Source organism: Phyllobates terribilis, unplaced genomic scaffold, assembly GCF_046119375.1.
Source record: "Phyllobates terribilis strain yellow unplaced genomic scaffold, ASM4611937v1 Scaffold_1__5_contigs__length_1240528914, whole genome shotgun sequence".
Taxonomy (NCBI): Eukaryota; Metazoa; Chordata; class Amphibia; order Anura; family Dendrobatidae; genus Phyllobates; species Phyllobates terribilis.
In genome coordinates, this window is record NW_027362761.1 from 510,873,169 (window position 1) to 510,897,090 (window position 23,922).

Here is a 23,922-nt window from a genome sequence, read left to right on the forward strand (position 1 = left end):
TGTATATTCGGGGAATAAGGTACTGAAAGGAGTAAATTCGGGTATCATGTATTATTTTCAAATATACACTGATATTCTGTGTTATTCCTCATTAAGAACATTAGAGAAGAACAGCGACGAGAGAAACCATGTCCGGTAAAGTGCACCCCATGACCTACACTAGACATAACTCAGATTTGCAGCGTTTCTGAAACACTTAAATATTTTATAGAACTGTGGAACTAAAAAAAATAATATTTCAGAACAAGGGATGAATCAAAAGTAGATATCACTAATTCATCTATTTACTCCGGGAGCGGCTATTGTCACAACTGAATATTGCGCTTGTGCGTTGGCAATTGTATGAAACAACACTTTGGAAGTCAAGTGGACATCTGCCGGCATGCTGTGTGCCTAGACTTTATTAAATATAATTAGGCTATATGAACTGTGAATATAGAGGGGAGCCTCTTCGATTATTGTGAGCTGGACGGCGACTAGCAAGATGTTTTTACAGACTAAACACCATGCAACAAGATATGAGCCCAGAATATTAACAGAATTCGCCATAAAAAAAATAATTTTCAGTTTTCCAAATTTTAATTTAAATTCGAAAAAAAAAAAAAAAAAATTCTGGAAAATATTTAAATACAATTGAACATACTAAAGATTAATGGCTGAACAGCCAGACGATTCATAAAGGTGCTTCCAGAGCCTTGAGTTCTTACGACAGCTGAACGGGAAATTAGCAATGAATGATTGAGGCTGACAGAAACATAATGAACTAATAATTCATTTGAGATGTGCCAGTAACTAATAGGATTCCAAGCGATATCAATTAATATAAATTGCATTTTAAAAGTAGGAAATAGGTGATGTAAGGAAAAGTCTGACTGATTACTAAACCACGTCAACAGATTTGACTTTTTTTAACCTATATTACAAAGGACATATAACATGGGCAATTTCCAGTTCATAAAATGTAATTTTAGAGGATTAGGTGGGTGTCCAACTGCTAGGTCCCTCGTGATCAGCAGTGCTATAGACTAAGGCCACCTTTCACGTGAAAAAAATAATGATTTTTACATATTGTGACAAAGTCACTGTCAAAGTACTGGAGATGAGGTATGTTTCACTGAGGCTATTAGCTTCAGTGATTTGACCCCTAGAAGTTTTGCTCCAGCACACTAAGTGTTGAGAGGGGTTAAGCAGCCATTTTAAGGGTTAGGTTTTTGAGAACAACCATAGAGCAGGTGGGAGGTTGTTCTCCATATCTCCACCCCAGGGTGTGGTCTGGGGTTTAAATAGACAGCCTGCTGAGGCATTCAGTGTTCAATGTATCTGGAGAGGCAACTCCACAGAGGAGCTTGTGTTTTTGTGCTAGCTTGAACCGTGTGTTTGCTAACTCTAAGTGGCCGGACTCCGGCCGATGTAAGGACTGTGCTGTACATTTTCTTTTGTCGTTATGCCTGAAGGGCCATGTTTATTATTATGAACTCTATATTGGTTTATGCTGTGTTTTAATAAACCAAGAAGAAATTTAAAGAGATAGCGTTTCGTGTCTACCTCCATGTGCAGCCGAGTGAGCCGGTCTACTGCAATATGTTAATGGTTACCTTTAGTTATAATTGCAGTATTTTAGACTCCATAATAAGCAGTTTACCACCTGATCTTATGTTTAAAATGTTCTCTGGAGGACGTATCCATCCCAGTAATCCATGCTGGACGCATGCTCAGGATGCTGCCTTCATTTGTTCTCGCACATCAGCACAGCTTAATTCCTGGAATTAATTTTCCCTGTACCGCTAATGAAGGATCATGTGCTTTCCTCCCTATCTACACCCAAGTAAGCTGTCTTCCCTCCCTAATACCTTAAATGCTGTGCTCCCTCTCTCTTCTCTGTTCTGGCATGTACAAACTCCTCTCCTAACGTGATCTCTAAAGCTGGCCATTCACATTAAACAGAGTTCGAACAATTTTTATTGAATGGAGCTTTAACACAGAGAGAAAGGAGAAGGAGAGCAAAAAGAGCAGTCAAAACCATGAGCACGGCTCTGACGAGTCTGTCAGATTTTGCAGACAGCTGTTTAGGTGAAGGTCTTTGCTCCAGCAAAAGGGTAGGATATTTTTAATTAAGGCTAATTAGTCAGTTGCTTAATTTTGCAGTAAACTTTAAGGGTAGCGTGCCATAGACCCTTAAGAGTCAGGGTACATGTACACAGTCTGAATCAAATCTTCAGAACTTTTCACTTTTTCTGCAAGTGAAACCAGATGTCTATCTCTTACTGATGGCCTTACGGTACAATTAGACCAGGGGTCTCGAACTCAGCTGGGCATATGGGCCGCACACGGAAAAACATTTAATTTGGGGGGCCGCATTATTTGCATGACAAAGTGACATTTTTTGTGATACTATTTTATTTTCTATACACCTTTTGAACTCGTCCTCATCTTGCAGACATGGTCTCCCCTCCAGGTCCCCCATATTGCAGACATGGTCTCCCCTCCAGGTCCCCCATATTGCAGACATGGTCTCCCCTCCAGGTCCCCCATATTGCAGACATGGTCGCCCCTTCAGGTCCCCCATATTGCAGACATGATCTCCCCTCCAGGTCCCCCATATTGCAGACATGGTCTCCCCTCCAGGTCCCCCATATTGCAGACATGGTCTCCCCTCCAGGTCCCCCATATTGAAGACATGGTCTCCCATCCAGGTCCCCCATATTGCAGACATGGTCTCCCATCCAGGTCCCCCATATTGCAGACATGGTCTCTGATCCAGTTCCCCCATATTGCAGACATGGTCTCCCATCCAGGCCCCCCATATTGTAGACATGGTCTCCCCTTCAGGTCCCCCATATTGCAGACATGGTCCCCCCTCCAGGTCCCCCATATTGCAGACATGGTCACCCATCCAGGTCCGCCATATTGCAGACATGGTCCCCCATCCTGGTCCCTCATATTGCAGACATGGTCCCCCATCCTGATCATAATCTTGCAGACATGTCCCCCCCCCAATAGTGCGCACAGGGCAGCCCGCCCCATACTGCGCACAGGGACCCCGTCCCCCCATATTGCGCACAAGGACCCCGTCACCCCATACTGCGCACAGGGTCCCCGCCCCCCCCCATACTGCGCTCAGGGTCCCCATCTCCCCCCATACTGTGCTCAGGGTGCCCGCCCCCACCCCCATACTGCGCTCAGGGTCCCCCCCCCATATTGCGCTCAGGGTCCCCTCCTCCCATACTGCGCTCAGGGTCGCCGTTCCCCCATACAGCGCTCAGGGTCCGTCCCCTCCAAGACTGCGCTCAGGGTCCCCGTCTCCCGCCCATACTGCGCTCATGGTCCCCGTCCCCGCAAACTGCGCTCAGGGACCCCGTCCCCCCATACTGCGCACAGGTCCCCTGTGGTATATTTCATGACAGAGATCTCCATATCAGAGAAAAAAAAAAAAAAAAAAAGATTCTCACCTGTCCTCCGTTCCCTCCGCGTCCTTTCTGCACCTGTGGCCCGCAGGCACAGACCCCGTAACTATCGCGGCTCTCTCCAGCAGCCGCCGACATCAGCGCTGTAGTGCAGTGTATTTCCGCGCAGAGACCATCTCTCTGCACAGCAATACCAGTGTCAGCCACCGGCCTATCAGAGGCCAGCAGCTGACATCTGCGCATGGCAGTGACGTCATACTCCGCTGCGCTGGGACGCAGATGTCAGCTGCTGGCCTCTGATAGGCCGGCGGCTGACACTGGTATTGCTGTGCAGAGAGATGGTCTCTGCACGGCAATACACTGCACTACAGCGCTGATGTCGGCGGCTGCTGGAGAGAGCCGCGATAGTTACGGGGTCTGTGCCTGCGGGCCGCAAGAAGCAGCCAGAGGGGCCGCGTGTTTGGGACCCCTGCCCTAGATTATGTATAGGACGTGGTAGATGATGGATAGATATCCCACCAAATATCATCGGCTATACTGACGCTCGGTCCAGCGGTGAAGCAGGGGAAATACATTTTTGTTTATTCAATCATGCTGACGTCGCCCCCTGCAGTCTGCCGCCCTAGGCACCCGCTCTAAGGTGCCCAGGGGTAAATACAGCCCTGAGTTACTCCTTAATCTGTGACCCCGTGTCCCTCATGCAGCGACCTGTCCTGTCAGGATGATGTTCCCGTCTATCACATGGCTGCAGATGCAGCATTCGACAGCCAGCCAATCAGAGCACTCGCTCACCGACTTATGCAAATGAGCTGGTGGCAAAACTAACGACTTTTCAACGAGTTTGCCCTAAATATTCAGCAGGGGCGGGACATTTTGCCGGCAGGGGCGGAGTCACTGTCAGCAGGTCTCTTTAGATATTTTTTTTTTTAAGTCTCCCTAAGTTAGAAGTTTCTGCCATCATGGGCACATAAATAGAGCTGAAGTTTACCTGTATAATCAGGTGCAGTGCAGAGATCATGGTAGTGTCATAAAGAATCAGAAGATGCCAGCGAGCCAGATATCTATCAGAAGATAGATAGGATAGATAGGCGGCAGATCGGAGAGTTCTCCTATGGGACTCCAAGACATGAAGTGGTCTCGGCCGAAGCACAATTTTTTCCTACAGGTTTGGTGGCTCAGAGCTTCGTGACGGGCGCGGCGCTGGGTTGTGGGTTCAAATCCCACCGTGGCCCCATCCACACAGTATTATAGGCTCGTGCTGCTTTTCTCGTATCTGTTAAATATTAATTCACAGGCTTAATAAATTCAAAGCAGGATTCGGCCATATGCGCTGACAGTGACATTGACTATAATGGTGAAGGTAGAGTCAATGGTCCTATCTGCACGTATCCTGTTTTGCGGGGGGTTCGGACGCAAGCCCCGAGTGAACGTGGTGAAGAACGCAGTGGGAACGGCCCTAAGGCTATATGGACCGTGATTTCCAGTCCGACTGTGAATCTCCGGACCCCACACTCCACATCCTCAGGCACATATGAAGCTGTTGGGTTCGGGTGAGGAGACTCGCAGCCAGTCCGGAAAATGCATTATGTACCCAGACCATAAAACACAGGCTTGGAATGAATCCGCAGTATAATTATTACTCTCTTTCATTACATTGTCCTGGTAGTATGTGTGAGGGAATAGGCCCCGACAGTCCCTCAGGTATAGACATCCATGCTGTGGACAGAAAACTACCTTGTGATATTACAAAATGTATCAACAGAGACAATTGGTGTATACACGGCATCACCCCGGAAGAGTAAATGCGGTACCCGTTATAACCTAACCGGGTGTCCTTGCAAAACACATGGAGACAGGTCTGTTTTTTCTGGCAGCACGGATGACAATGGCCAATACAAGTCTATGGGTCCGTGATAAGCACGTACAGCTCATGGATGGAGTTAGTGTACCATCAGTGTGCTGTACGGGTTTAACCCCTTTATGACGTCTGCCTTAATAGTACGACACACATCACAACCCCCTGTTTAGCGCGGGCTCTGGTGCTGAGCCCGCACCTTTCCGGGCACATGTTAGCTGATCTATACAGCTGACATTTGCATGCAACAGCCGCGGGTGGAATCGCGATCCACCCGCGGCTGTTAACTTGTTAAATGCCGCTGTCAATCTCTGACAGCGGATTTAACTCACACTTATCGGAAACGCATCGTTGGCTCCGCCCATCGGCGACCCCATCACATGATTGCGGGTCGCCGATGGTTTGGCATGACAACCCGGGGTCTGCAGGAGACCCCTGCGGTTGTCATTGCCAGATTGCTATGAGTGCCACGCAGCAGTCGGCGCTCATAGCCAGTGAGCAATTCTGCTGCACACAGTTGATCTGATGATGGCCTGTGTGTAGTAAAGGAGAACAGACAACTGCAGCTTCTAGTCTCCCATGGAGACATTGAATCATGAAAAAAAAGTATACAAGTTTAACTCACCCCCCTTTCACCCCATTCAAAATAAAACAATAAAAAAAACAAATATGCACATATTTGGTATCGCCGCGTTCAGAACCGCCCGATATATCAATGTAAAAAAGAATTAATCCGATCGGTAAACGGCGTAACAAGAAAAAAATTAAAAACGCCAGAAATACGTTTTTTTGGTCACTGCAACATTTAAATGAAATGCAATAACGGGCGATCAAAACATCAGATCTACCCCATAATAGTATCAATAAAAACGTCAGCTCGGTGCGTAAAAACTAAGCCCTCACTCTGCCCCAGATCCTGAAAAATGGAGACGCTACGGGTCTCGGAAAATGGCGCCATTTTTTTGTTAACAAACTTTGGATTTTTTTTCACCACTTACATAAAAAAGAACCTATACATGTTTGGTGTCTACGAACTCGTAATGACCTGAAGAATAATAATGGCAGGTCAGTTTTAGCATTTAGTGAACATGGTAAAAATAACCCTAAAAAACAACTGTGGAATTGCACTTTTTTTTGCAATTTCACCACACTTGGAATTTTTTTCCCGTTTTAAAGTACACGATATGGTAAAACCAATGGTGTCATTCAAAAGTACAACTCGTCCCGCAAAAAATAAGCCCTCATACGGCCATATTGACCGAAAAACAAAATAAGTTTGGCTCTGGGAAGAAGGGGAGCAGAAAAACGAAAAACACAAAATCGGAAAATGGCCTGGTCATTAAGGGGATAACATTGTGAAGTATAGGAGAAGCTTTGTCATTTCTTTATCCATACTGGTAAAACACTGATGACTACAATGATGGTAAAAACGGAGACACGGATGAATAACACGGATGGCACCAGTCCTGTTATTTCACTTACGTGTTTAAACACTGATGTGTGAAGGGGGTCTAGCGCCTATATATATATATACATATATTATTATTATTATTATTATTATTATTGCCTAAGGCCTCCTTCACACATCGGTGTTTAAACACGGACGTGAATTAACGTGACTGTTGCCATTCGAGAAGTCTATACACACACGGGCCCCTGTGCTTTTATCGGTGGAAGTGGCCCCTGTGAGCACCAATGATATGTCTGCCCCTGTGTATATTATATACCCTAGAGCAGGGGTCTCAAACTCAGCTGTGCACATGGGCCGCACACGGAAAAACATTTAATTTGGTGGGCCGCATTATTTGTATGACAAAGTGACATTTTTAGTGATACCATTTTATTTTCTATACACCTTTTGAACTGGTCCTCATCTTGCAGACATGGTCTCCCCTCCCGGTCCCCCATATTGCAGACATGGTCTCTTCTCCAGGGTCCCCATATTGCAGACATGGTCTCTTCTCCAGGTCCCCCATATTGCAGACATGGTCTCCCATCTAGGTCCCCCATATTGCAGACATGGTCTCCCATCCAGGTCCCCCATATTGCAGACATGGTCTCCCATCCAGGTCCCCCATATTGCAGACATGGTCTCCCATCCAGGTCCCCCATATTGCAGACATGGTCTCCCATCCAGGTCCCCCATATTGCAGACATGGTCTCCCATCCAGTTCCCCATATTGCAGACATGGTATCCCCTCCAGGTCCCCCATATTGCAGACATGGTCTCTTCTCCAGGTCCCCCATATTGCAGACATGGTCTCCCATCCAGGTCCCCCATATTGCAGACATGGTCTTTTCTCCAGGTCCCCCATATTGCAGACATGGTCTCCCATCCAGGTCCCCCATATTGCAGACATGGTCTCCCATCCAGGTCCCCCATATTGCAGACATGGTCTCCCATCCAGGTACCCCATATTGCAGACATGGTCTCCCATCCAGGTCCCCCATATTGCAGACATGGTCTCCCATCCAGGTCCCCCATATTGCAGACATGGTCTCCCATCCAGGTCCCGCATATTGCAGACATGGTCTCCCATCCAGGTCCCGCATATTGCAGACATGGTCTCCCATCCAGGTCCCGCATATTGCAGACATGGTCTCCCATCCAGGTCCCTTATATTGCAGACATGGTCTCCCATCCATGTCCCCCATATTGCAGACATGGTCTCCCATCCAGGTCCCCCATATTGCAGACATGATCTCCCATCCAGTTCCCCCATATTGCAGACATGGTCTCCCATCCAGGTCCCCCATATTGCAGACATGGTCTCTTCTCCAGGTCCCCCATATTGCAGACATGGTCTCCCATCCAGGTCCCCCATATTGTAGACATGGTCTCCCATCCAGGTCCCCCATATTGTAGACATGGTCTCTCATCCAGGTCCCCCATATTGCAGACATGATCCCCATATTGTAGACATGGTCTCCCATCCAGGTCCCCCATATTGCAGACATGATCCCCATATTGCAGACATGGTCTCCCATCCAGGTCCCCCATATTGCAGACATGGTCCCCCATCCAGGTCCCCCATATTGCAGACATGGTCCCCCATCCAGGTCCCCCATATTGCAGACATGGTCCCCCATATTGCAGACATCGTCCCCCATCTTGATCCTTATCTTGCAGACATGTCCCCCATCCAGGTCCCCATGTTGCAGACAAGTCCCCCATCCAGGTCCCCCCCCCCCCGCTAGTGCGCTCAGGGTCCCCATCCCCCCATACTGCGCTCAGGGTCCCCATCCCGCCCATACTGCACTCAGGGTCCCCATCCCGCCCATACTGCGCACAAGGACCCCGTCCCCCAATACTGCACACAGGGGCCCCGTCCCCCCATACTGCGCACAGGGGCCCCGTCCCCCCATACTGCGCACAGGGGCCCCGTCCCCCCATACAGCGCTCATAGTCCCCGTCCCTCCATACTGAGCTCAGGGTGCCCGTCCCCCCATACTGCGCTCAGGGTGCCCGTCCTCCCCCATACTGCGCTCAGGGTGCCCCCCCCCCATACTGCGCTCAGGGTCCCCCCCCCATACAGCGCACAGGGTCTCCGTCCCCACCCATATTGCGCTCAGGGTCCCCCCCATACAGCGCTCAGGGTCCCCGTCCCCCCCATACTGCGCTCAGGGTCGTCGTTCCCCCATACTGCGCTCAGGGTCCCCCCCCCCAAAGTGCGTTCAGGGTCACCGCTCCCCCCCATACTGCACTCAGGGTCCCCCCCATACTGCGCTCATGGTCCCCGTCCCCCCCCCATACTGCGCTCAGGGTCACCGCCCCCCCCCCCCAATACTGAGCTCAGGGTCCCCCCCATACTGCGCTCATGGTCCCCGTTCCCCCATACTGCGCTCAGGGTCCCCGTCGCCCCCCCATACTGCGCTCAGGGTCCCCCCATACTGCGCTCAGGGTCCCCGTCCCCCCCATACTGCGCTCAGGGTCCCCGTCGCCCCCATACTGCGCTCAGGGTCCCCATCTCCCCCCATACTGCGCTCAGGGTCCCCGTCGCCCCCATACTGCGCTCAGGGTCCCCATCTCCCCCCATACTGCGCTCAGGGTCCCCGTCTGCCCCCATACTGCGCTCAGGGTCTCCCCACCCCCCATACTGCGCTCAGGGTCTCCCCACCCCCCATACAGCGCTCAGGGTCCCCGTCCCCATACTGCGCTCAGGGTCCCCGCCCCCCCATAATGTGCTCAGGGTCACTGTCCCCCCCCATACTGCGCTCATGGTCCCCATCCCCCCATACAGCACTCAGGGTCCCCGTCCCCTCATACAGCGTTCGGGGTCCCCTTCCCCCCCATACTGAGCACAGGGTCCCCGTCCCCCCCATACTGAGCACAGGTCCCCTGTGGTGTATTTCACATGACAGAGAAAAAAAAAAAAAGATTCTCACCTGTCCTCCGTTCCCTCGGCGTCCTTTCTGCACCTGTGGCCCGCAGGCACAGACCCCATAACGATCGCGGCTCTCTCCAGTAGCCGCCGACATCAGCGCTGTAATGCAGTGTATTGCCGCGCAGAGACCGGCTCTCTGCACAGCAATACCAGTGTCAGCCGCCGGCCTATCAGGGGACCAGTCGGCTAGACGGTGTGCTGACCGTGGAGTCCCAGTTTAGACAAAGCTCCCCCACCCTTGGAGGGGGAAAGGCCAAACAACTGTGAAATAAACTCATACAGCAAGAGGTCATCAAGGTAGCCAGAGTTTCGGTCCCATGATACCGGCTGCAACATCTTTCTCTACCCTCAATGTGCACAGATTTAGTTTAATCGGTCGCAATTGCAAACTAACTAATGGGGGAGTCCCTGATGAAGCAGACTGTTTCACAACCAGAAGCTCAACATCCTAAGACCAACACCTTTCTATGACTTGCTGTTTTCCAGAAACTAACACTGAATCGGAATAATAAAAGTGGATTGCAATCTCAGAAGAATAAAGATTTGCAGAATACCATAAATCTGACCAAAAGAAAACCCAATGTGACATGTTTGCAATAGAGGTGGACCCTCAAAATATGACAAACTGGCCTTCAAATCCAATAAATCATTGCCCGTGACTCAAAATAATGGTTAAGCACCACTACACAAAAGCTAAGCCGAGTCATTAATATGGCATCAAATGTAATACTTTATTAATTTAATCAAATTAGCATATTACAGCACATGTCATTATTACACAGACATTTGTAGTCAAAGATGAAACTATGTGGGATCTGGGGAGGGGACAGAAGAGCTAACAGACATGGGCTGGCAAAGAAAGGGGTGCAGAGCAATCCTAAGTACGGTAATAAGTGTATAACCCCAAGTTACATACCCATAAGGCAACACAATGTAAGGCTTGTTAGATTGTTTTACCCAGGTTATAAAACGCCTCTTGTACCAGACAGATCACATACACCAACGAGTGTTTCACAGTAATAGCTTCCTCAGGGGGCAAGAATGTTATTGTGGTTATATTTTTTATAACATAGGTGTCCCTATAAAACCATTTTCACACTCTATTCAGTTTTGTACATTATAATTGATATTAGTTTCAAAATACATTATGGATAAAAATCAGCAGCGACTTTGAAAAACTATCTGTACTTTTCTAGCATCCAAGTATAACGATTTTCATATCGTAAGATATTTATTTTACTTCGTTTTGACACTTTTAAGCAGACAACGTTCCACTTTTTTCTATTTATCATGAAGCTGCAGAAACACACAAATGATTTGAATAAAAGCATAACAATGCATCTTTTTTTTTCTTTTGCAGATCCCATTATTCACTTTTCTAGATAAACAATATCTGTATGACACTTGGCATTTTCCTCATTAAACTGAAAAGTTCTTAGTTAGCAAAAGCTAAAATACTTTCCAGTAAGGAGTGTGGGTATCACCAAGTCACAGCTTTTTTTACGGGGTTTGTGGCAGCAAAAATATTATATTGAAGAAATGAAAAAAAAAAATCACCTACCTAGGAGTGCCGACATGTTCTGAAAAATCCTCAGCAGTTCGGGAGTAATGGACGGACAATTTTCCAATGTCACTAACCTAAAAATGATAATAACTGTAAGATCGCTCCATCTTTTCACATATGCATAATTAGTGACAGTGCTGATTTAATATCTCGCATACATCAGCCTAACCTACATTTTCTTTAATCTCTGCAAACCAACTAATACAAGCAACTGGAAAAATTCAGCTGAAACTTCTCCAAGAACATTTGCCCTAAAATATACATAATGAATACATACAATCGGGAAAATGAGATAATGTGGTCAACAAATTAATTACATTTCTGGGTAGGGCAGTAAAAGACAAGTTCACTTATACCTTCCTGGTCACAATCAGATGTCCCATTACTGAGAAAATCTACCATAATGAAGGGGCAGAGATCCTGATTCCAGCGATCTATCACTTATTCAGCTGCTTAGTGTACTCTTTATAAAATTACTGATTTATCAGCAGGAGATTATCACTAGAGGACTAGTAAATCTGTTGCTATGCAGTTCTCCATGTTCATAATCTCTGTAGAACCACTTTTTGCCTATGCACAGTGTACACAGGAAGCAGCCACGCTTACCAATATGACTCACGTGCCAGGAGATGCCGCAAGGGAGATGGTGGTGATAGGGTGTCTCAACGCGCGTTTCACTTATAAGAAGCTTTATCAAGAGAAGTGTACACTTCGTGGGTCTTATATTGGTAAGTGCTTCGTTCACTTTGCCCTTCTTGCATTAGACACATGCTGCGAACTTGTGGAAGCCGTTAGGCCCTGTTATATATTTATTGTTCTGCATCATTTACCTGAATTCATCAGGTGATTTGTTCTCTTATAGGGCTTGCGTTATTTTTACATATTGACCCTCTGCTGTGATTTGCCGCAAACCCTGGCACTTTGCACCTTTTGTCTAATCATTATTATGCTGCTGAAATATTTATATAGATGTCAACTTTAACAATTTTGACTTAATAAATTTGCACATTTTAAGCCATTTTCACTCATGAAATCCATCGTTTATCTGATAAGAGTGGGCTATTCCGGGTAGATCCTGGTAGCACCAGGGGTCTAACCCTGTGATATTTGATTATGTGGGTCGCTGTTATATTATTGTTCTCAGTTGGGGTAGCAAAAGTTTGGTGACAGATTCCCTTTAGATATTCACAGCATATACTTTCGATATATCATAAACGTCTGATAGGGAAATATCCCCTAATAGTTTTATTGCAGACCTTGGGGTTGGTGCAATCTAACAACATGGCCTTAAAACCATAACAGGTTATACATTTCTGGCATAACAAATGTTTTTGTTTAATCAAATCTGGTTACGCACATATATATATATTTTTTTACAATTAAAGGGGTTTTCCAGGTTTTTTACAGAGGTGTATCACAAAAGTCTACAGTCACTCTATGTGACTGCAGACTTGTGAATCCTCACAGCACCCGCTGTGCTGGCTGCGAGACTGAGCAGTCAAGTGACTGCAAGTATGTGATATGCATACTCCAGGCCACATTCCGACTAGATGTGCAAGGCCTCACCCAATTCACTTGACTGGTCGGAATGTGACAGGAAGTATGCATTCACATGACCGCTTGGTCTTGCAGTCTGCACTGAAGAATCCTCACTGAGCGTGTTGTGAAGATTAACAAGACTTTGTGAAAAGCCTGGGCAAACCTTTTAATATTGTATTTTTCTATTAAACCTTAAAGAAATTTTTGAAGGCATTATCTGGTTGATCGTCATGATCAACTGTGTAGGCATCTTGTCTGCCGGAACAAGCATTAACATAACATTCAATTTAATCCACAAGCAGAATACAGTCCTTTAAGGCACTCAGCGTGCTATGATTGTCAATCCTTAGTACAATTTATATTAGGGGTCCCTTTAAATGGGCAATATCCCCCCATGGTACAGGTCTAATTCTAGCCATCTGTAATGGAGAAGACATCAGTCAGACAGGACCTCTGTCCTATCTGTCTCCTGGACGTCAGTAAACCTTGTTCACAAAGTGAATGAAGAGATGGACTCCGTGAGATGTCACCTCTCAGCTGCCAATGTCAAATCCCTGCAGAGGCATCAAGCAAAGAGAAGCATTTTCCCAAGGAAAAAAAAAAGAGGACTCAAAAATACCTGGCGAGAACCTTCATTCAGAATCACTACTCTCTTGTATCACACGGACTGTTACATCTGATCATAAATATATATTACTACCTGGATCTGAATGGAAACTAATCAATGCCAAGGAAGATAAAGCTGAGAATGTTGAAGTATTTATTTATTTATTTTTACAAGCAGTCTTATTAGTGTTTTGTAAAGTTTTTGGGATGAGCATACAAAGAAAAATATCCTTCATATTACAATGCTATTTGCGGTACACAAATATTGTATCCGGAATGAGACGCAGCAATCGAAACATTAAGGCCTGAAACCGGCAGGAAAAGTATGCTTGTGCTGCCCTCCTCAGCTCCATGCCAGTACTGCGTCACATAAACAAAAACATCTTCATACAGAAATACAAATAGACACAGTAAATGGCAACAAATATAAGCAGCAGAAAAACATGAAAATCACAGAGTCTCCAGGGTAAAGCAGAGATGTTTTAAAGGAAACCTGACATCGGTTCATGCTGCCAGAACCCCGGGCATCAAGATTTGGAGCCTGGCTCATTCGCTGCAGACATCTGTGCTTTACAGAAAAATATTGCAGTGCTTTAAAGATAACATACTTAAAACAGCGGCCAGTGATAAGGTGACAGGGATGACAAGTTCTTGCCAGCTTCTCCCTACCCTGCTCCCCCTAAATCGACAGGTCTCTATGCAAGTGTATAGGGGGCAACCTGTAGAGCACCGCAGGCAGAGGTTACCCGGAGGGGGGGGGGGCTTTATTTTTTGTGCTTTTGTTTTTTTTCCCCCTTCTTTCAAGAGCCATAACTGTATAAGCTTCATAGTCTATGCTTTCTAAGGAATCCGTACTCCGTTCTGTGTGCCATCAGGCAGGAGTTGTGCATTTCCATCTGCTTAGCTGTGACAGTTAGGGAGTCTATTGCGTGATTGGTGGGTGTCCCAGGACCCAGACTGGAGGCACTGACACGCTTGCTACATATTATTACATAAATAATCAAGCAGAAAAAATAGTTAATCTTAAATGTGGTTCGAATTATGTTCTGCTGGTGGATATTTGATCTAGTATTAAAAATACCAGGTTTGCTGATGTAAGAAGAGGCTGCTCACACTGCTGTCCATCCTGTATATCTGATCTAATACTGGAGATACCGATACTAGAAGTGCTGGAGTAAGAAGAGGCTGCTCACACTTTCTGTCCACCCTGTATATCTGATCTAATGCTGGAGATACCAATACTAGAAGTGCTGGAGTAAGAAGAGGCCGCTCACACTCTTTCTATCTCATCTAATACTGGAGATACCAATGCTAGAAGTGCTGGAGTAAGAAGAGGCTGCTCACACTGCTGTCCACCCTGTATTTCTGATCTAATACTAGAGATAGCAGGAGTGCTGGAGTAAGAAGAGGCTGCTCACACTGCTGTTCACCCTGTATTTCTGATCTAATACTAGAGATAGCAGGAGTGCTGGAGTAAGAAGAGGCTGCTCACACTGCTGTTCACCCTGTATTTCTGATCTAATACTAGAGATAGCAGGAGTGCTGGGGTAAGAAGAGGCTGCTCACACTGCTGTTCACCCTGTCTATCTGATCTAATACTAGAGATAGCAGGAGTGCTGAGGTAAGAAGAGGCTGCTAACACTGCTGTTCACCCTGTCTTTCTGAATGATATGACATGTTAAACTTAAGGTATCTCCAGGTCCGAGCAGCTGAGCTTTCTACTGCACATGCTCTCAGACACCGGTCCTATTAATATTCTAAGACAGGTGTCTGTCAGTGTAACAATGCAGCAGCCATTTTAATTTCTTCTACCCGAAAAGGAGTGTGATTTGCCAATTAAAAGTATTTAAAAATATATTTATGACACTTCCCTTAGTTAATTGTTCGATTCCCGGAAAACCTTTTTAAGCTGCTCAATGCACATTAGAATAACGAGGTTTTACCACTAAAAAACAGGGGTTGCAAAGTCCCCTGATTGTATGAAGCCGTGCTGCACATTTATGACCACTGGTTGATTTACTTCTTTGGGAAGAGACAGCCATTCTCACAATCACACAGAAGTGAAGAGCAATGGAGAAGCATGTGCAGTACCTCTCCACTGACATAGGGAACTTTGGGACACCTGTTCTTGAGATTGGTGGGAGTGCCATGCATATCAGGATAGGGTTGAGGGGGCACCATGCATACCAGGATAGTGATGAGGGGTGCCATGCATACCACGAAAAGGGGTGCCATGCATATCAAGAAAAGGGGTACCATGCATACCAGGGATGAGGGATGGGGTGCCATGCATACCAGGATTGGGGATGAGAAGGCCATGCATACCAGGATTGGGGATGAGAGGGCCATGCATACCAGGATTGGGGATGAGGGGGCCATGCATACCAGGATTGGGAATGAGAAGGCCATGCATACTAGGATTGGGGATGAGGGGGCCATGCATACCAGGATTGGAGATGAGGGGGCCATGCATACCAGGATTTGTGATGAGGGGGCCATGCATACCAGGATGGAGGGGTACCAGGCATACCGGGATGGGGATCAGGGGTGCCATGCATACCAGGATGGGATGGGGGCCGCGTATAATAATTAGGGGGGGCATATATACCAGGATGGGGGATATTAACAGAATTGGGGGACATCTATAATATAATCAGAGATGTGTCCTTCTGTCCGCAGCCTCTATAGACTGAGCATGCGAGATGCTCCTGCGCAGTCTGTCTCCAGACAGAAGAACATATCCTGCCGTTACAAGGTAAGAGGAGTATATGGCGCCGGAGATCGTGGTATGCGTAGACACTGAACTCTTACCTGACCGGGAAGAGTGCTGCTGCGGCGCCTCTGTTCGGGCTGTGGGCTGGGAGAGGAGTGCGGCGCTGAAATCGGTGCATGCGCATAGCGCGTTGTCGGGCGCCATTTTAGTGAAGACACATTTGCAGTGTGTCTTCATCAAAATGGTGCGGACAGCGTGTTGTGGGCACGTGCGTACTCCGGTGCCACACTCCTCCTCCGGCCTCTGAATGGGGGAGCAGGATGGGGGCAGCGCAAAAGAGAATGGGGCGCAGCACAAAGAAGATGGGGATAGCATATACCAATAAAAATGCTCGCCACTCGGGCATAGAACGAGTTTAATAGCTAGCAATTTATAATAAAAAATGGGGAGTTATGGGAGAGTTCGGTAATAAGCTGCATTATAGATTACAGCTATTTTATACATATGGCTAGCTTTACCAAGGGATAAACAAGAGTTTTCTGTCCTCTTACATAGGACTGCATCGACTTCACAGATTAAAATGGACAGCCTGCGTCTTTCTCTTTATCTAGTGAAGTCAAGAAAGGCTCATGGGAGTTGAAGAGTTATTTATCTATCATATTTATATTGCTTATATGTCCCATTTTCTTCCCTCTATGATGACCTGCTACGTCTCAAGTCATGGAAATGACATATTGCTGGTGTTATATGAAGGTGCATGGAGGGAAGAGAACGGGCCAAGGGCAGACCACACATTCCCTCTGACAAAGGGAAACATTAGGGACAAGTTTATATGACAGGTAGCCGTGATATGGATGAATTATCAATATATCTATTGATTGCTCTGTCTGCCAAAATCGCAGAACGTCAGCAGATGTATGAAAACGGCAGAGTAGTTTATACATGAATGTTTAAATAATGTTTGAGCAAAAAAATAAAGAAAATAACAACAGTTCTTGGGTTTGTGAAAAGGTTGTGAGAGATGCAGCTTTCACCAGCACGAATAGCACATGGTCATCACTTCACGGCTGCACGAGTAGATGGTAAAAATGGTGGCGACTAATAGAATAAAGCTCATTGTGTAAGGTGTAAGCTCGTCTGTGGAGAATAATTAAGATTTAAAGTTCTCTCCATTATCAACATTTGTCACAAGAAAACTGATCTACAGTTTGGTGATCACATGACCGTGATGTCTCCAAAAGTCCTTAAGCAGTCTTAACCCTGGAATAGAAATGCTGGGGGCCCATAAAATAGTGGGGGCACCAAGAAATTGCCCAGTTCCCTCCCAATCCCAGCCCTGACTGAAACTAGGGCTTAATTTTAAAGTAGGGCTTATATTTCAAGCATACTGTAAAATTATGCTAGGGCTTATTTTTGGGGTAGGTCTTATTTTCAGGGAGAAAACACAATAGAAGGAAACCATTTGCAGAAATAGTAAAAAGCTAAAACAGGAGTTATCTGGCTCTGCCCTCTCCTGACAAAAACTATTAGGAGGGATTAACCCCTCCCCAATGAAGTTATTTTTCATTTTTGTACTTTAGTTTTTTCCTCTGCTTATTTCAAGAGCAATAACTTTTCTGCTCTTAGGTCAATGTAGCAGTACGAGGACTTGCTTTTTTGGGGGGGGACAAGTTGTAGTTTTCAATGACACAATTCACTATCATATAATGTACGGAGAAAAACAGAAAAGTAAATCCAATGTGGCAAAAATGTTAAAGAAAAATCAATCCCTCTATTGTTTTTTGGGTTTTGTTTTTACAACGCTCATTGTGCAGTAGAAGTGATCTGGTAACAGGATTCTTCAGGTCAGCAAGATTATGGCGATTTTAAACCGGTTTTGCTTTTTTTTTTTTTGTATTTTAAGTGGTTATGGGGAACCTGTCACCTACAAAAATGCTATTAACCAACAGATATGGGGTTAATCTGCAAGTTAATAGCATTGTGAACCTGCCCGGCGCCGGCACTCAGAGCCCCACTACCAGGAGGAAATTAACTTTCCTTTCGGCAGCGTTTCGGTTTCAGACACAGGGCTGCACAGGCGTGGGGTCAGTCACGGTTCATAGTAGAGAGGCGGATGTAACTACGCCCCCGGCACTGACTAACAACCGGCTCTAATACTGACCTGCTGTCAGTCAGGGCCGGTGGCGCGGTTACAACCACCGCTGTCTATATACAGAGCGGTGTGAAGAAAAACAAGGCACTGCTAGACGAAAAGGCGCACAAGTAGGATCCAAATCCATCAGCAATGTTGGAAAAACTCTTGCCACTCATTCAGTGTATTCACTTAGAAATATTTATTAATTGCAAAATCCAGAAAAAAAAAATACATTACGGTCTACAACAGACCTTTATCAGTCATCTGGATGGTGGGATTATTGTGTGCTGCAGCACTAGGTGAAGGTCTGCGGTATCCACCGCTCAGACTGGGAGCCGCTCCTAGCAGCGGGGCTCTAAGTGCCAGCGCCAGGCCGGTTCAGAACGCTATTAACCTGCAGATTAACCCAATATGTGCAGCTTAATTGCGTTTTTTCAGGTGACAGGGTCCCTTTTAAAACAAAATTTAGAATTTTGTAATAATTTATTTTTAAAAAAATTGGGTTTATGTCGCCATTTTTTGATATCTGTAACTTTTTTTTGTGTGGTGAACTGTAGTTTTTATTGTTACTAGTTTGAAGTACATATATCGTTTCGATCACTTTTTACTACATTTTTTTTGTGGGGGAGGAGTGGTGAACAAAAGACTGTAATTGTGGTGTCTTGATTATCTTTCTCTTTACGGCAATACACATGCATCAATTTGCTGGTCTCGGTCTACTGGCCACGTCAGTAATCTGTTATTCTGGATGGGAGCCCCCAGAATTACCTCTTCCCTGACGGCATCCGCAGGCCTTCACTTGATAAACCGGTTTGATGACTGTGATGTCGCGCCAAGCTGACTATTAGCAAGCATGGCGCAAATTAATTTTTGAGACCTGACGCACATGTGACGTTGCGCCAGGCTTGTTAATCAAAAGAAGAGCTACGGATGCCGTCAAGTAAGAGCCAGTTCTCAGGGTTACTGTCCAGCAGCCAATAATTACTAAAGTGGCAGATGGACCAGGTCCTATGAACCAATGAAGAATGGGTTGGAGCTGGGCTGCCAGGGACCGCAGTATTGTAGTTCTAGTAATGACTCATGCAGGGAAAAGAGGCTTCCTGTTTCTACATAGAGCCTAGAATGATTCAGCTAGTCAGTTTTTAATCATGTGATGTCACAAACTTAATGGAAAAGAGAAGAATTAACTGGGTAGAAAGGCAAAATGAGCAATTGTAAGTACACAGTGCTGTATAATATGATGACAGCAATATATTAAGAGGACAAAAACTTTGATAGCAGTGCTTATTTAAGGCTGTGGGTTCTTTCATCTAAATCCCTAACTATTAGCCGAACGCTCTGCAGCACAACCGTGTACAACATGTTCACCTCTTTTATTTAAATATACACGACATTATACTTCATTTTACCTGTGATGGCGCTGCAGGGAATTTGAACCAAAAAGTACAGCGGATTGATGGTAAACATAACTTATCAAAGGGAGATCTTTCTTAAAAAAGGGATTTGTTCAAAGAAGACAAACCCAAACTAAATGTTTTACTTTGTTTTTGAATCTCTAGTTCGGGCACATACACACGATAACATTGAAAAAAAGAAATCAGTACAAGACAAGACGAAAGGCTGTATCAGCCATTCCCATCATCCCATGTTTACAGCAGTAAAATAACATCTATATTTAACCAAGTTTACCATAATTCCAGGCCGTCTTCCAGGAGGTAGATGTGTGGTGGCTGCGAGACGTCTGTGCTCAGCTGAATTACAGGAAGGAGGAATGGATATAAGTTCAGGCTTTCTCCACCTAGGCCCTTGTTTTCCCAAAATCAAATAAAAAAAGTATATATATATATTACTGTGGCCTATTTACCATTGATAAAACATAAAACTTAATGACCTTTATCCTTTAGTTTCATGACACAATATATACCCAGAATAGCAGATTTCTCCTCGGAATGTTTTCCTCTATTACTGAACATTTATATTACATGAACTTTACATTTGCTCTTCCCGTCAATTCTGCCGACAGGCAAGTGTAGTTCAATGTAGGAAAATGAAATGTTATGCACTTGGGACGTGAAAAATAATTTAAAAATTATATACTGAATGGTAAAACACAAAATATAAATCAAACAATGGAAGAAGCTTAGGTATGGAGTATTGGTGGATGGTCAATTTACCTTTAAAGGGACCTTTTGTTTAAAGGGAATCTGTCAGGCGGTTCATGTAGCCCCATGAATTGCAGTCTGGCTACACAATTGAGACTATGTACACCATTTTCTAAAACGCTCTGGCGTTCAGGGAAAATATACTTCAAAGTCTAGCTGGTGACTACAGCTGGTGATGAGACTAGTCCGGCTCCACCCCTGGCCGGCTCTTCCCAGCACTGATAGAGGTGATTAACAGGTCTCTCCATGTAAAAGATAGAGAGACCGGTCAATCACCTGTTGTGGCACTGGGAAGAGCTAGCCAAGTCTCATCTCCGGCTATGGTGTTGGGTTGGATATTTAATGTATACGGTACTCTCTCTGAAATGGTGAAGCGTTTCAAAGAATAATATACTTTTCTGTGATCATGCAGTCAGGTTGCGATTCATGATGCCAGAGGTTTGGGTAGCATGAATCAACTGACAGGTTCCTTTTAAATCAAGTTTCTATTTTAAATGTATTTATTTTTTTATTTTGCTCATTTTTTTCCATACCACTATAAAAAAAAATCCTTCTTGCCACTAATACAAGGCACATACATGCTGTTCTGTGCTTTTCAGCAATCTCATTATCATTACAAGCAGGATACACCTTTATATATGGTAGATAACAAATGATCAACCATTCACAATAGGAACGGTCACAGCTCAATTCCTGAACTCCCTTCACAATGGCCTTTGTCAAGATCCGAGCATGCCTAAAAAATCCTCAATGTCAATGATTCAGAACTAGAGCTGAGCGACCACGAACTGTGAAGAGAGAGAGGGAGAGAGGGAGAAAGAGGAGGGAGAGAGGGAGGGAGAGAGAAAGGGAGGGAGGGAGAGAAAAAGGGAGGGAGGGAGAGAAAAAGGGAGGGAGGGAGAGAGAAAGGGAGGGAGGGAGAGAGAAAGGGAGGGAGGGAGAGAGAAAGGGAGGGAGGGAGAGAGAAAGGGAGGGAGGGAGAGAGAAAGGGAGGGAGGGAGAGAGAAAGGGAGGGAGGGAGGGAGAGGGAGAAAGGGAAGGAGGGGGAGAGAAAGGGAGAAAGAGAGAAAGAGAGGGAGAAGGGGAGGGAGAAGGGGAGGGAGAAGGGGAGGGAGAAGGGGAGGGAGAAGGGGAGGGAGAAGGGGAGGGAGAAGGGGAGGGAGAAGGGGAGGGAGAAGGGGAGGGAGAAGGGGAGGGAGAAGGGGAGGGAGAAGGGGAGGGAGAAGGGGAGGGAGAAGGGGAGGGAGAAGGGGAGGGAGAAGGGGAGGGAGAAGGGGAGGGAGAAGGGGAGGGAGAAGGGGAGGGAGAAAGGGAGGGAGAAAGGGAGGGAGAAAGGGAGGGAGAAAGGGAGGGAGAAAGGGAGGGAGAAGGGGAGGGGGAGAGGGAGGGAGAGAGAGAAAGGGAGAGAGAGAGGGAGAAAGGGAGGCAGGGGGAGAGAGAGGGAGAAAGGGAGGGAGAAGGGGAGGGAGAGAGGGAAAGGGATAAGGGGAGGAAGAGGAAGAAAGAGAGGAAGGGAGAGAGAAAAAGAGGGAGAGAGAATTTTACAGCACCAAAGTTCGGGTCCCCATTGACTTCTAAGGGTTTTGGGTTCTGATTCAAGTTCAGGTACCGGAACCAATCTTTGGACTAAAGTTTGGTCGAACCCGAACATACTCTGGTCCGCTCATCCCTATTCAGAACTAGTCTATGACTAAGTCCATGTAGCTGCTGAAAAACAGAAAAGTATGCGCCTTAGATTAGGCCTAGTGGCCAATGTGAAAATTGCATGATTATTAAATGCAACGTGTGATAAGGAGAATACATAAAAATAAAAATATGCTTTTATCATAAAATCCTGATTTATACAATAAGTCATTTTTTGGTGACACATTCCCTTTAGGCCCTTCACACCCAGGGTAAATGCTGTGTTTTTTTTGCTGCCTTATCTCTGTAGGTTTTCTGCAGGCGTCTGAATCAAAATACGCATTAATATTTTTCTCTGGTTATCATATTTTGCAGCAGATTTGAACCAGTATTCTTAATGCATTTTTTAGCACAGAAAAACCTTTATTCTTCACTTAAAATGCATTTTTTCTTTTCAGGCTCTCCATAGAAGCCACAGTTAAATAGTATCCTTAAATGTACAGTGGGCAGGAGTTTTCATGAAATCATATCAACTTCGATTGGACAGATAAAAGCAGCAGATTTTCTGCACAAAAAAATAAACACAGTATTTACGCTATGTGGGAATATGGCCTTCGGCGACCAGCGCCAAGCAGCTGCTGCCAAAGCAAATAAAATAAGAAAATGCATCACAAAAAGGAACAGACAAAAGACGAGAACAAAAGTTTTATTAAAATCACTCAAGGAATATTGTGCACAAATTTGAGCATCTGTTAAAAGACATAGCTATACTGGAGCGCTACTGGAGCTATACCGGAGCTGTACAGGATAAGGGAGCGATACTAGAGTGATACTGGGCTATATGGGAGCGATACTGGAGCTGTACAGGATACGGGACTGATACTAGAGAGATACTGGAGCTATACGGGAGCTGTACGGGATACGGGACTGATACTAGAGAGATACTGGAGCTATACGGGAGCGATAATGGAGCTGTACGGGATACGGGACTGATACTAGAGAGATACTGGAGCTATACGGGAGCGATACTGGAGCTGTACGGGATACGGGAGGGATACTAGAGAGATACTGGAGCTATACGGGAGCGATACTGGAGCTGTACGGGATACGGGAGCGATACTAGAGCTATACGGGAGCGATACTGGAGCTGTACGGGATACGGGACTGATACTAGAGAGATACTGGAGCTATACGGGAGCGATACTGGAGCTGTACGGGATACGGGAGCGATACTAGAGAGATACTGGAGCTATACGGGAGTGATACTGGAGCTGTACGGGATATGGGACTGATACTAGAGTGATACTGGAGCTATATGGGAGCAATACTGGAGCTGTACGGGATACGGGAGCAATACTAGAGAGAAACTAACTATACGGGAGCGATACTGGAGCTGTACGGGATACGGGAGCGATACTGGAGCTGTACGGGATACAGGAGCGATACTAGAGAGATACTGGAGCTATACGGGAGCGATACTGGAGCTGTACGGGATACGGGAGCGATACTAGAATGATACTGGAGCTATACGGGAGCGATACTGGAGCTGTACAGGATACAGGAGCAATACTAGAGAGATACGGGAGCGATACTGGAGCTGTACGGGATACAGGAGCGATACTAGAGAGATACGGGAGTGATACTGGAGCTGTACGGGATACGGGAGCGATACTAGAATGATACTGGAGCTATACGGGAGCGATACTTGAGCTGTACGGGATACAGGAGCGATACTAGAGAGATACGGGAGCGATACTGGAGCTGTACGGGATACGGGAGCGATACTAGAATGGTACTGGAGCGATACTAGAGCAGTTGCAGAGGAGACTAAAGTAAGAAAATTGGTGGACTGCAGATGCAACAAATATTATCAATTTTAAGATTATTTAGTTTGAAAAAAAAAGTCTAATTCCTATTTTTAAATGTTACAGAGATTT

At 45.8% G+C, this 23,922-nt stretch overlaps 1 protein-coding gene across 1 annotated transcript in view; it reads right to left on the reverse strand.

Moving 5' to 3' along the window:
- IPO11 (importin 11) overlaps positions 1 to 23,922 on the reverse strand; it is a 590,907-nt gene that overhangs the window by 282,719 nt on the left and 284,266 nt on the right. Inside the window, exons 20-21 of the mRNA XM_073680251.1 lie at positions 19,890 to 20,005; positions 11,206 to 11,282 (exon numbers count right to left, since the gene is read on the reverse strand). Of these exons, the coding sequence (XP_073536352.1) occupies positions 11,206 to 11,282; positions 19,890 to 20,005 (193 nt within the window). The remainder of the gene's footprint in view (positions 1 to 11,205; positions 11,283 to 19,889; positions 20,006 to 23,922) is intronic.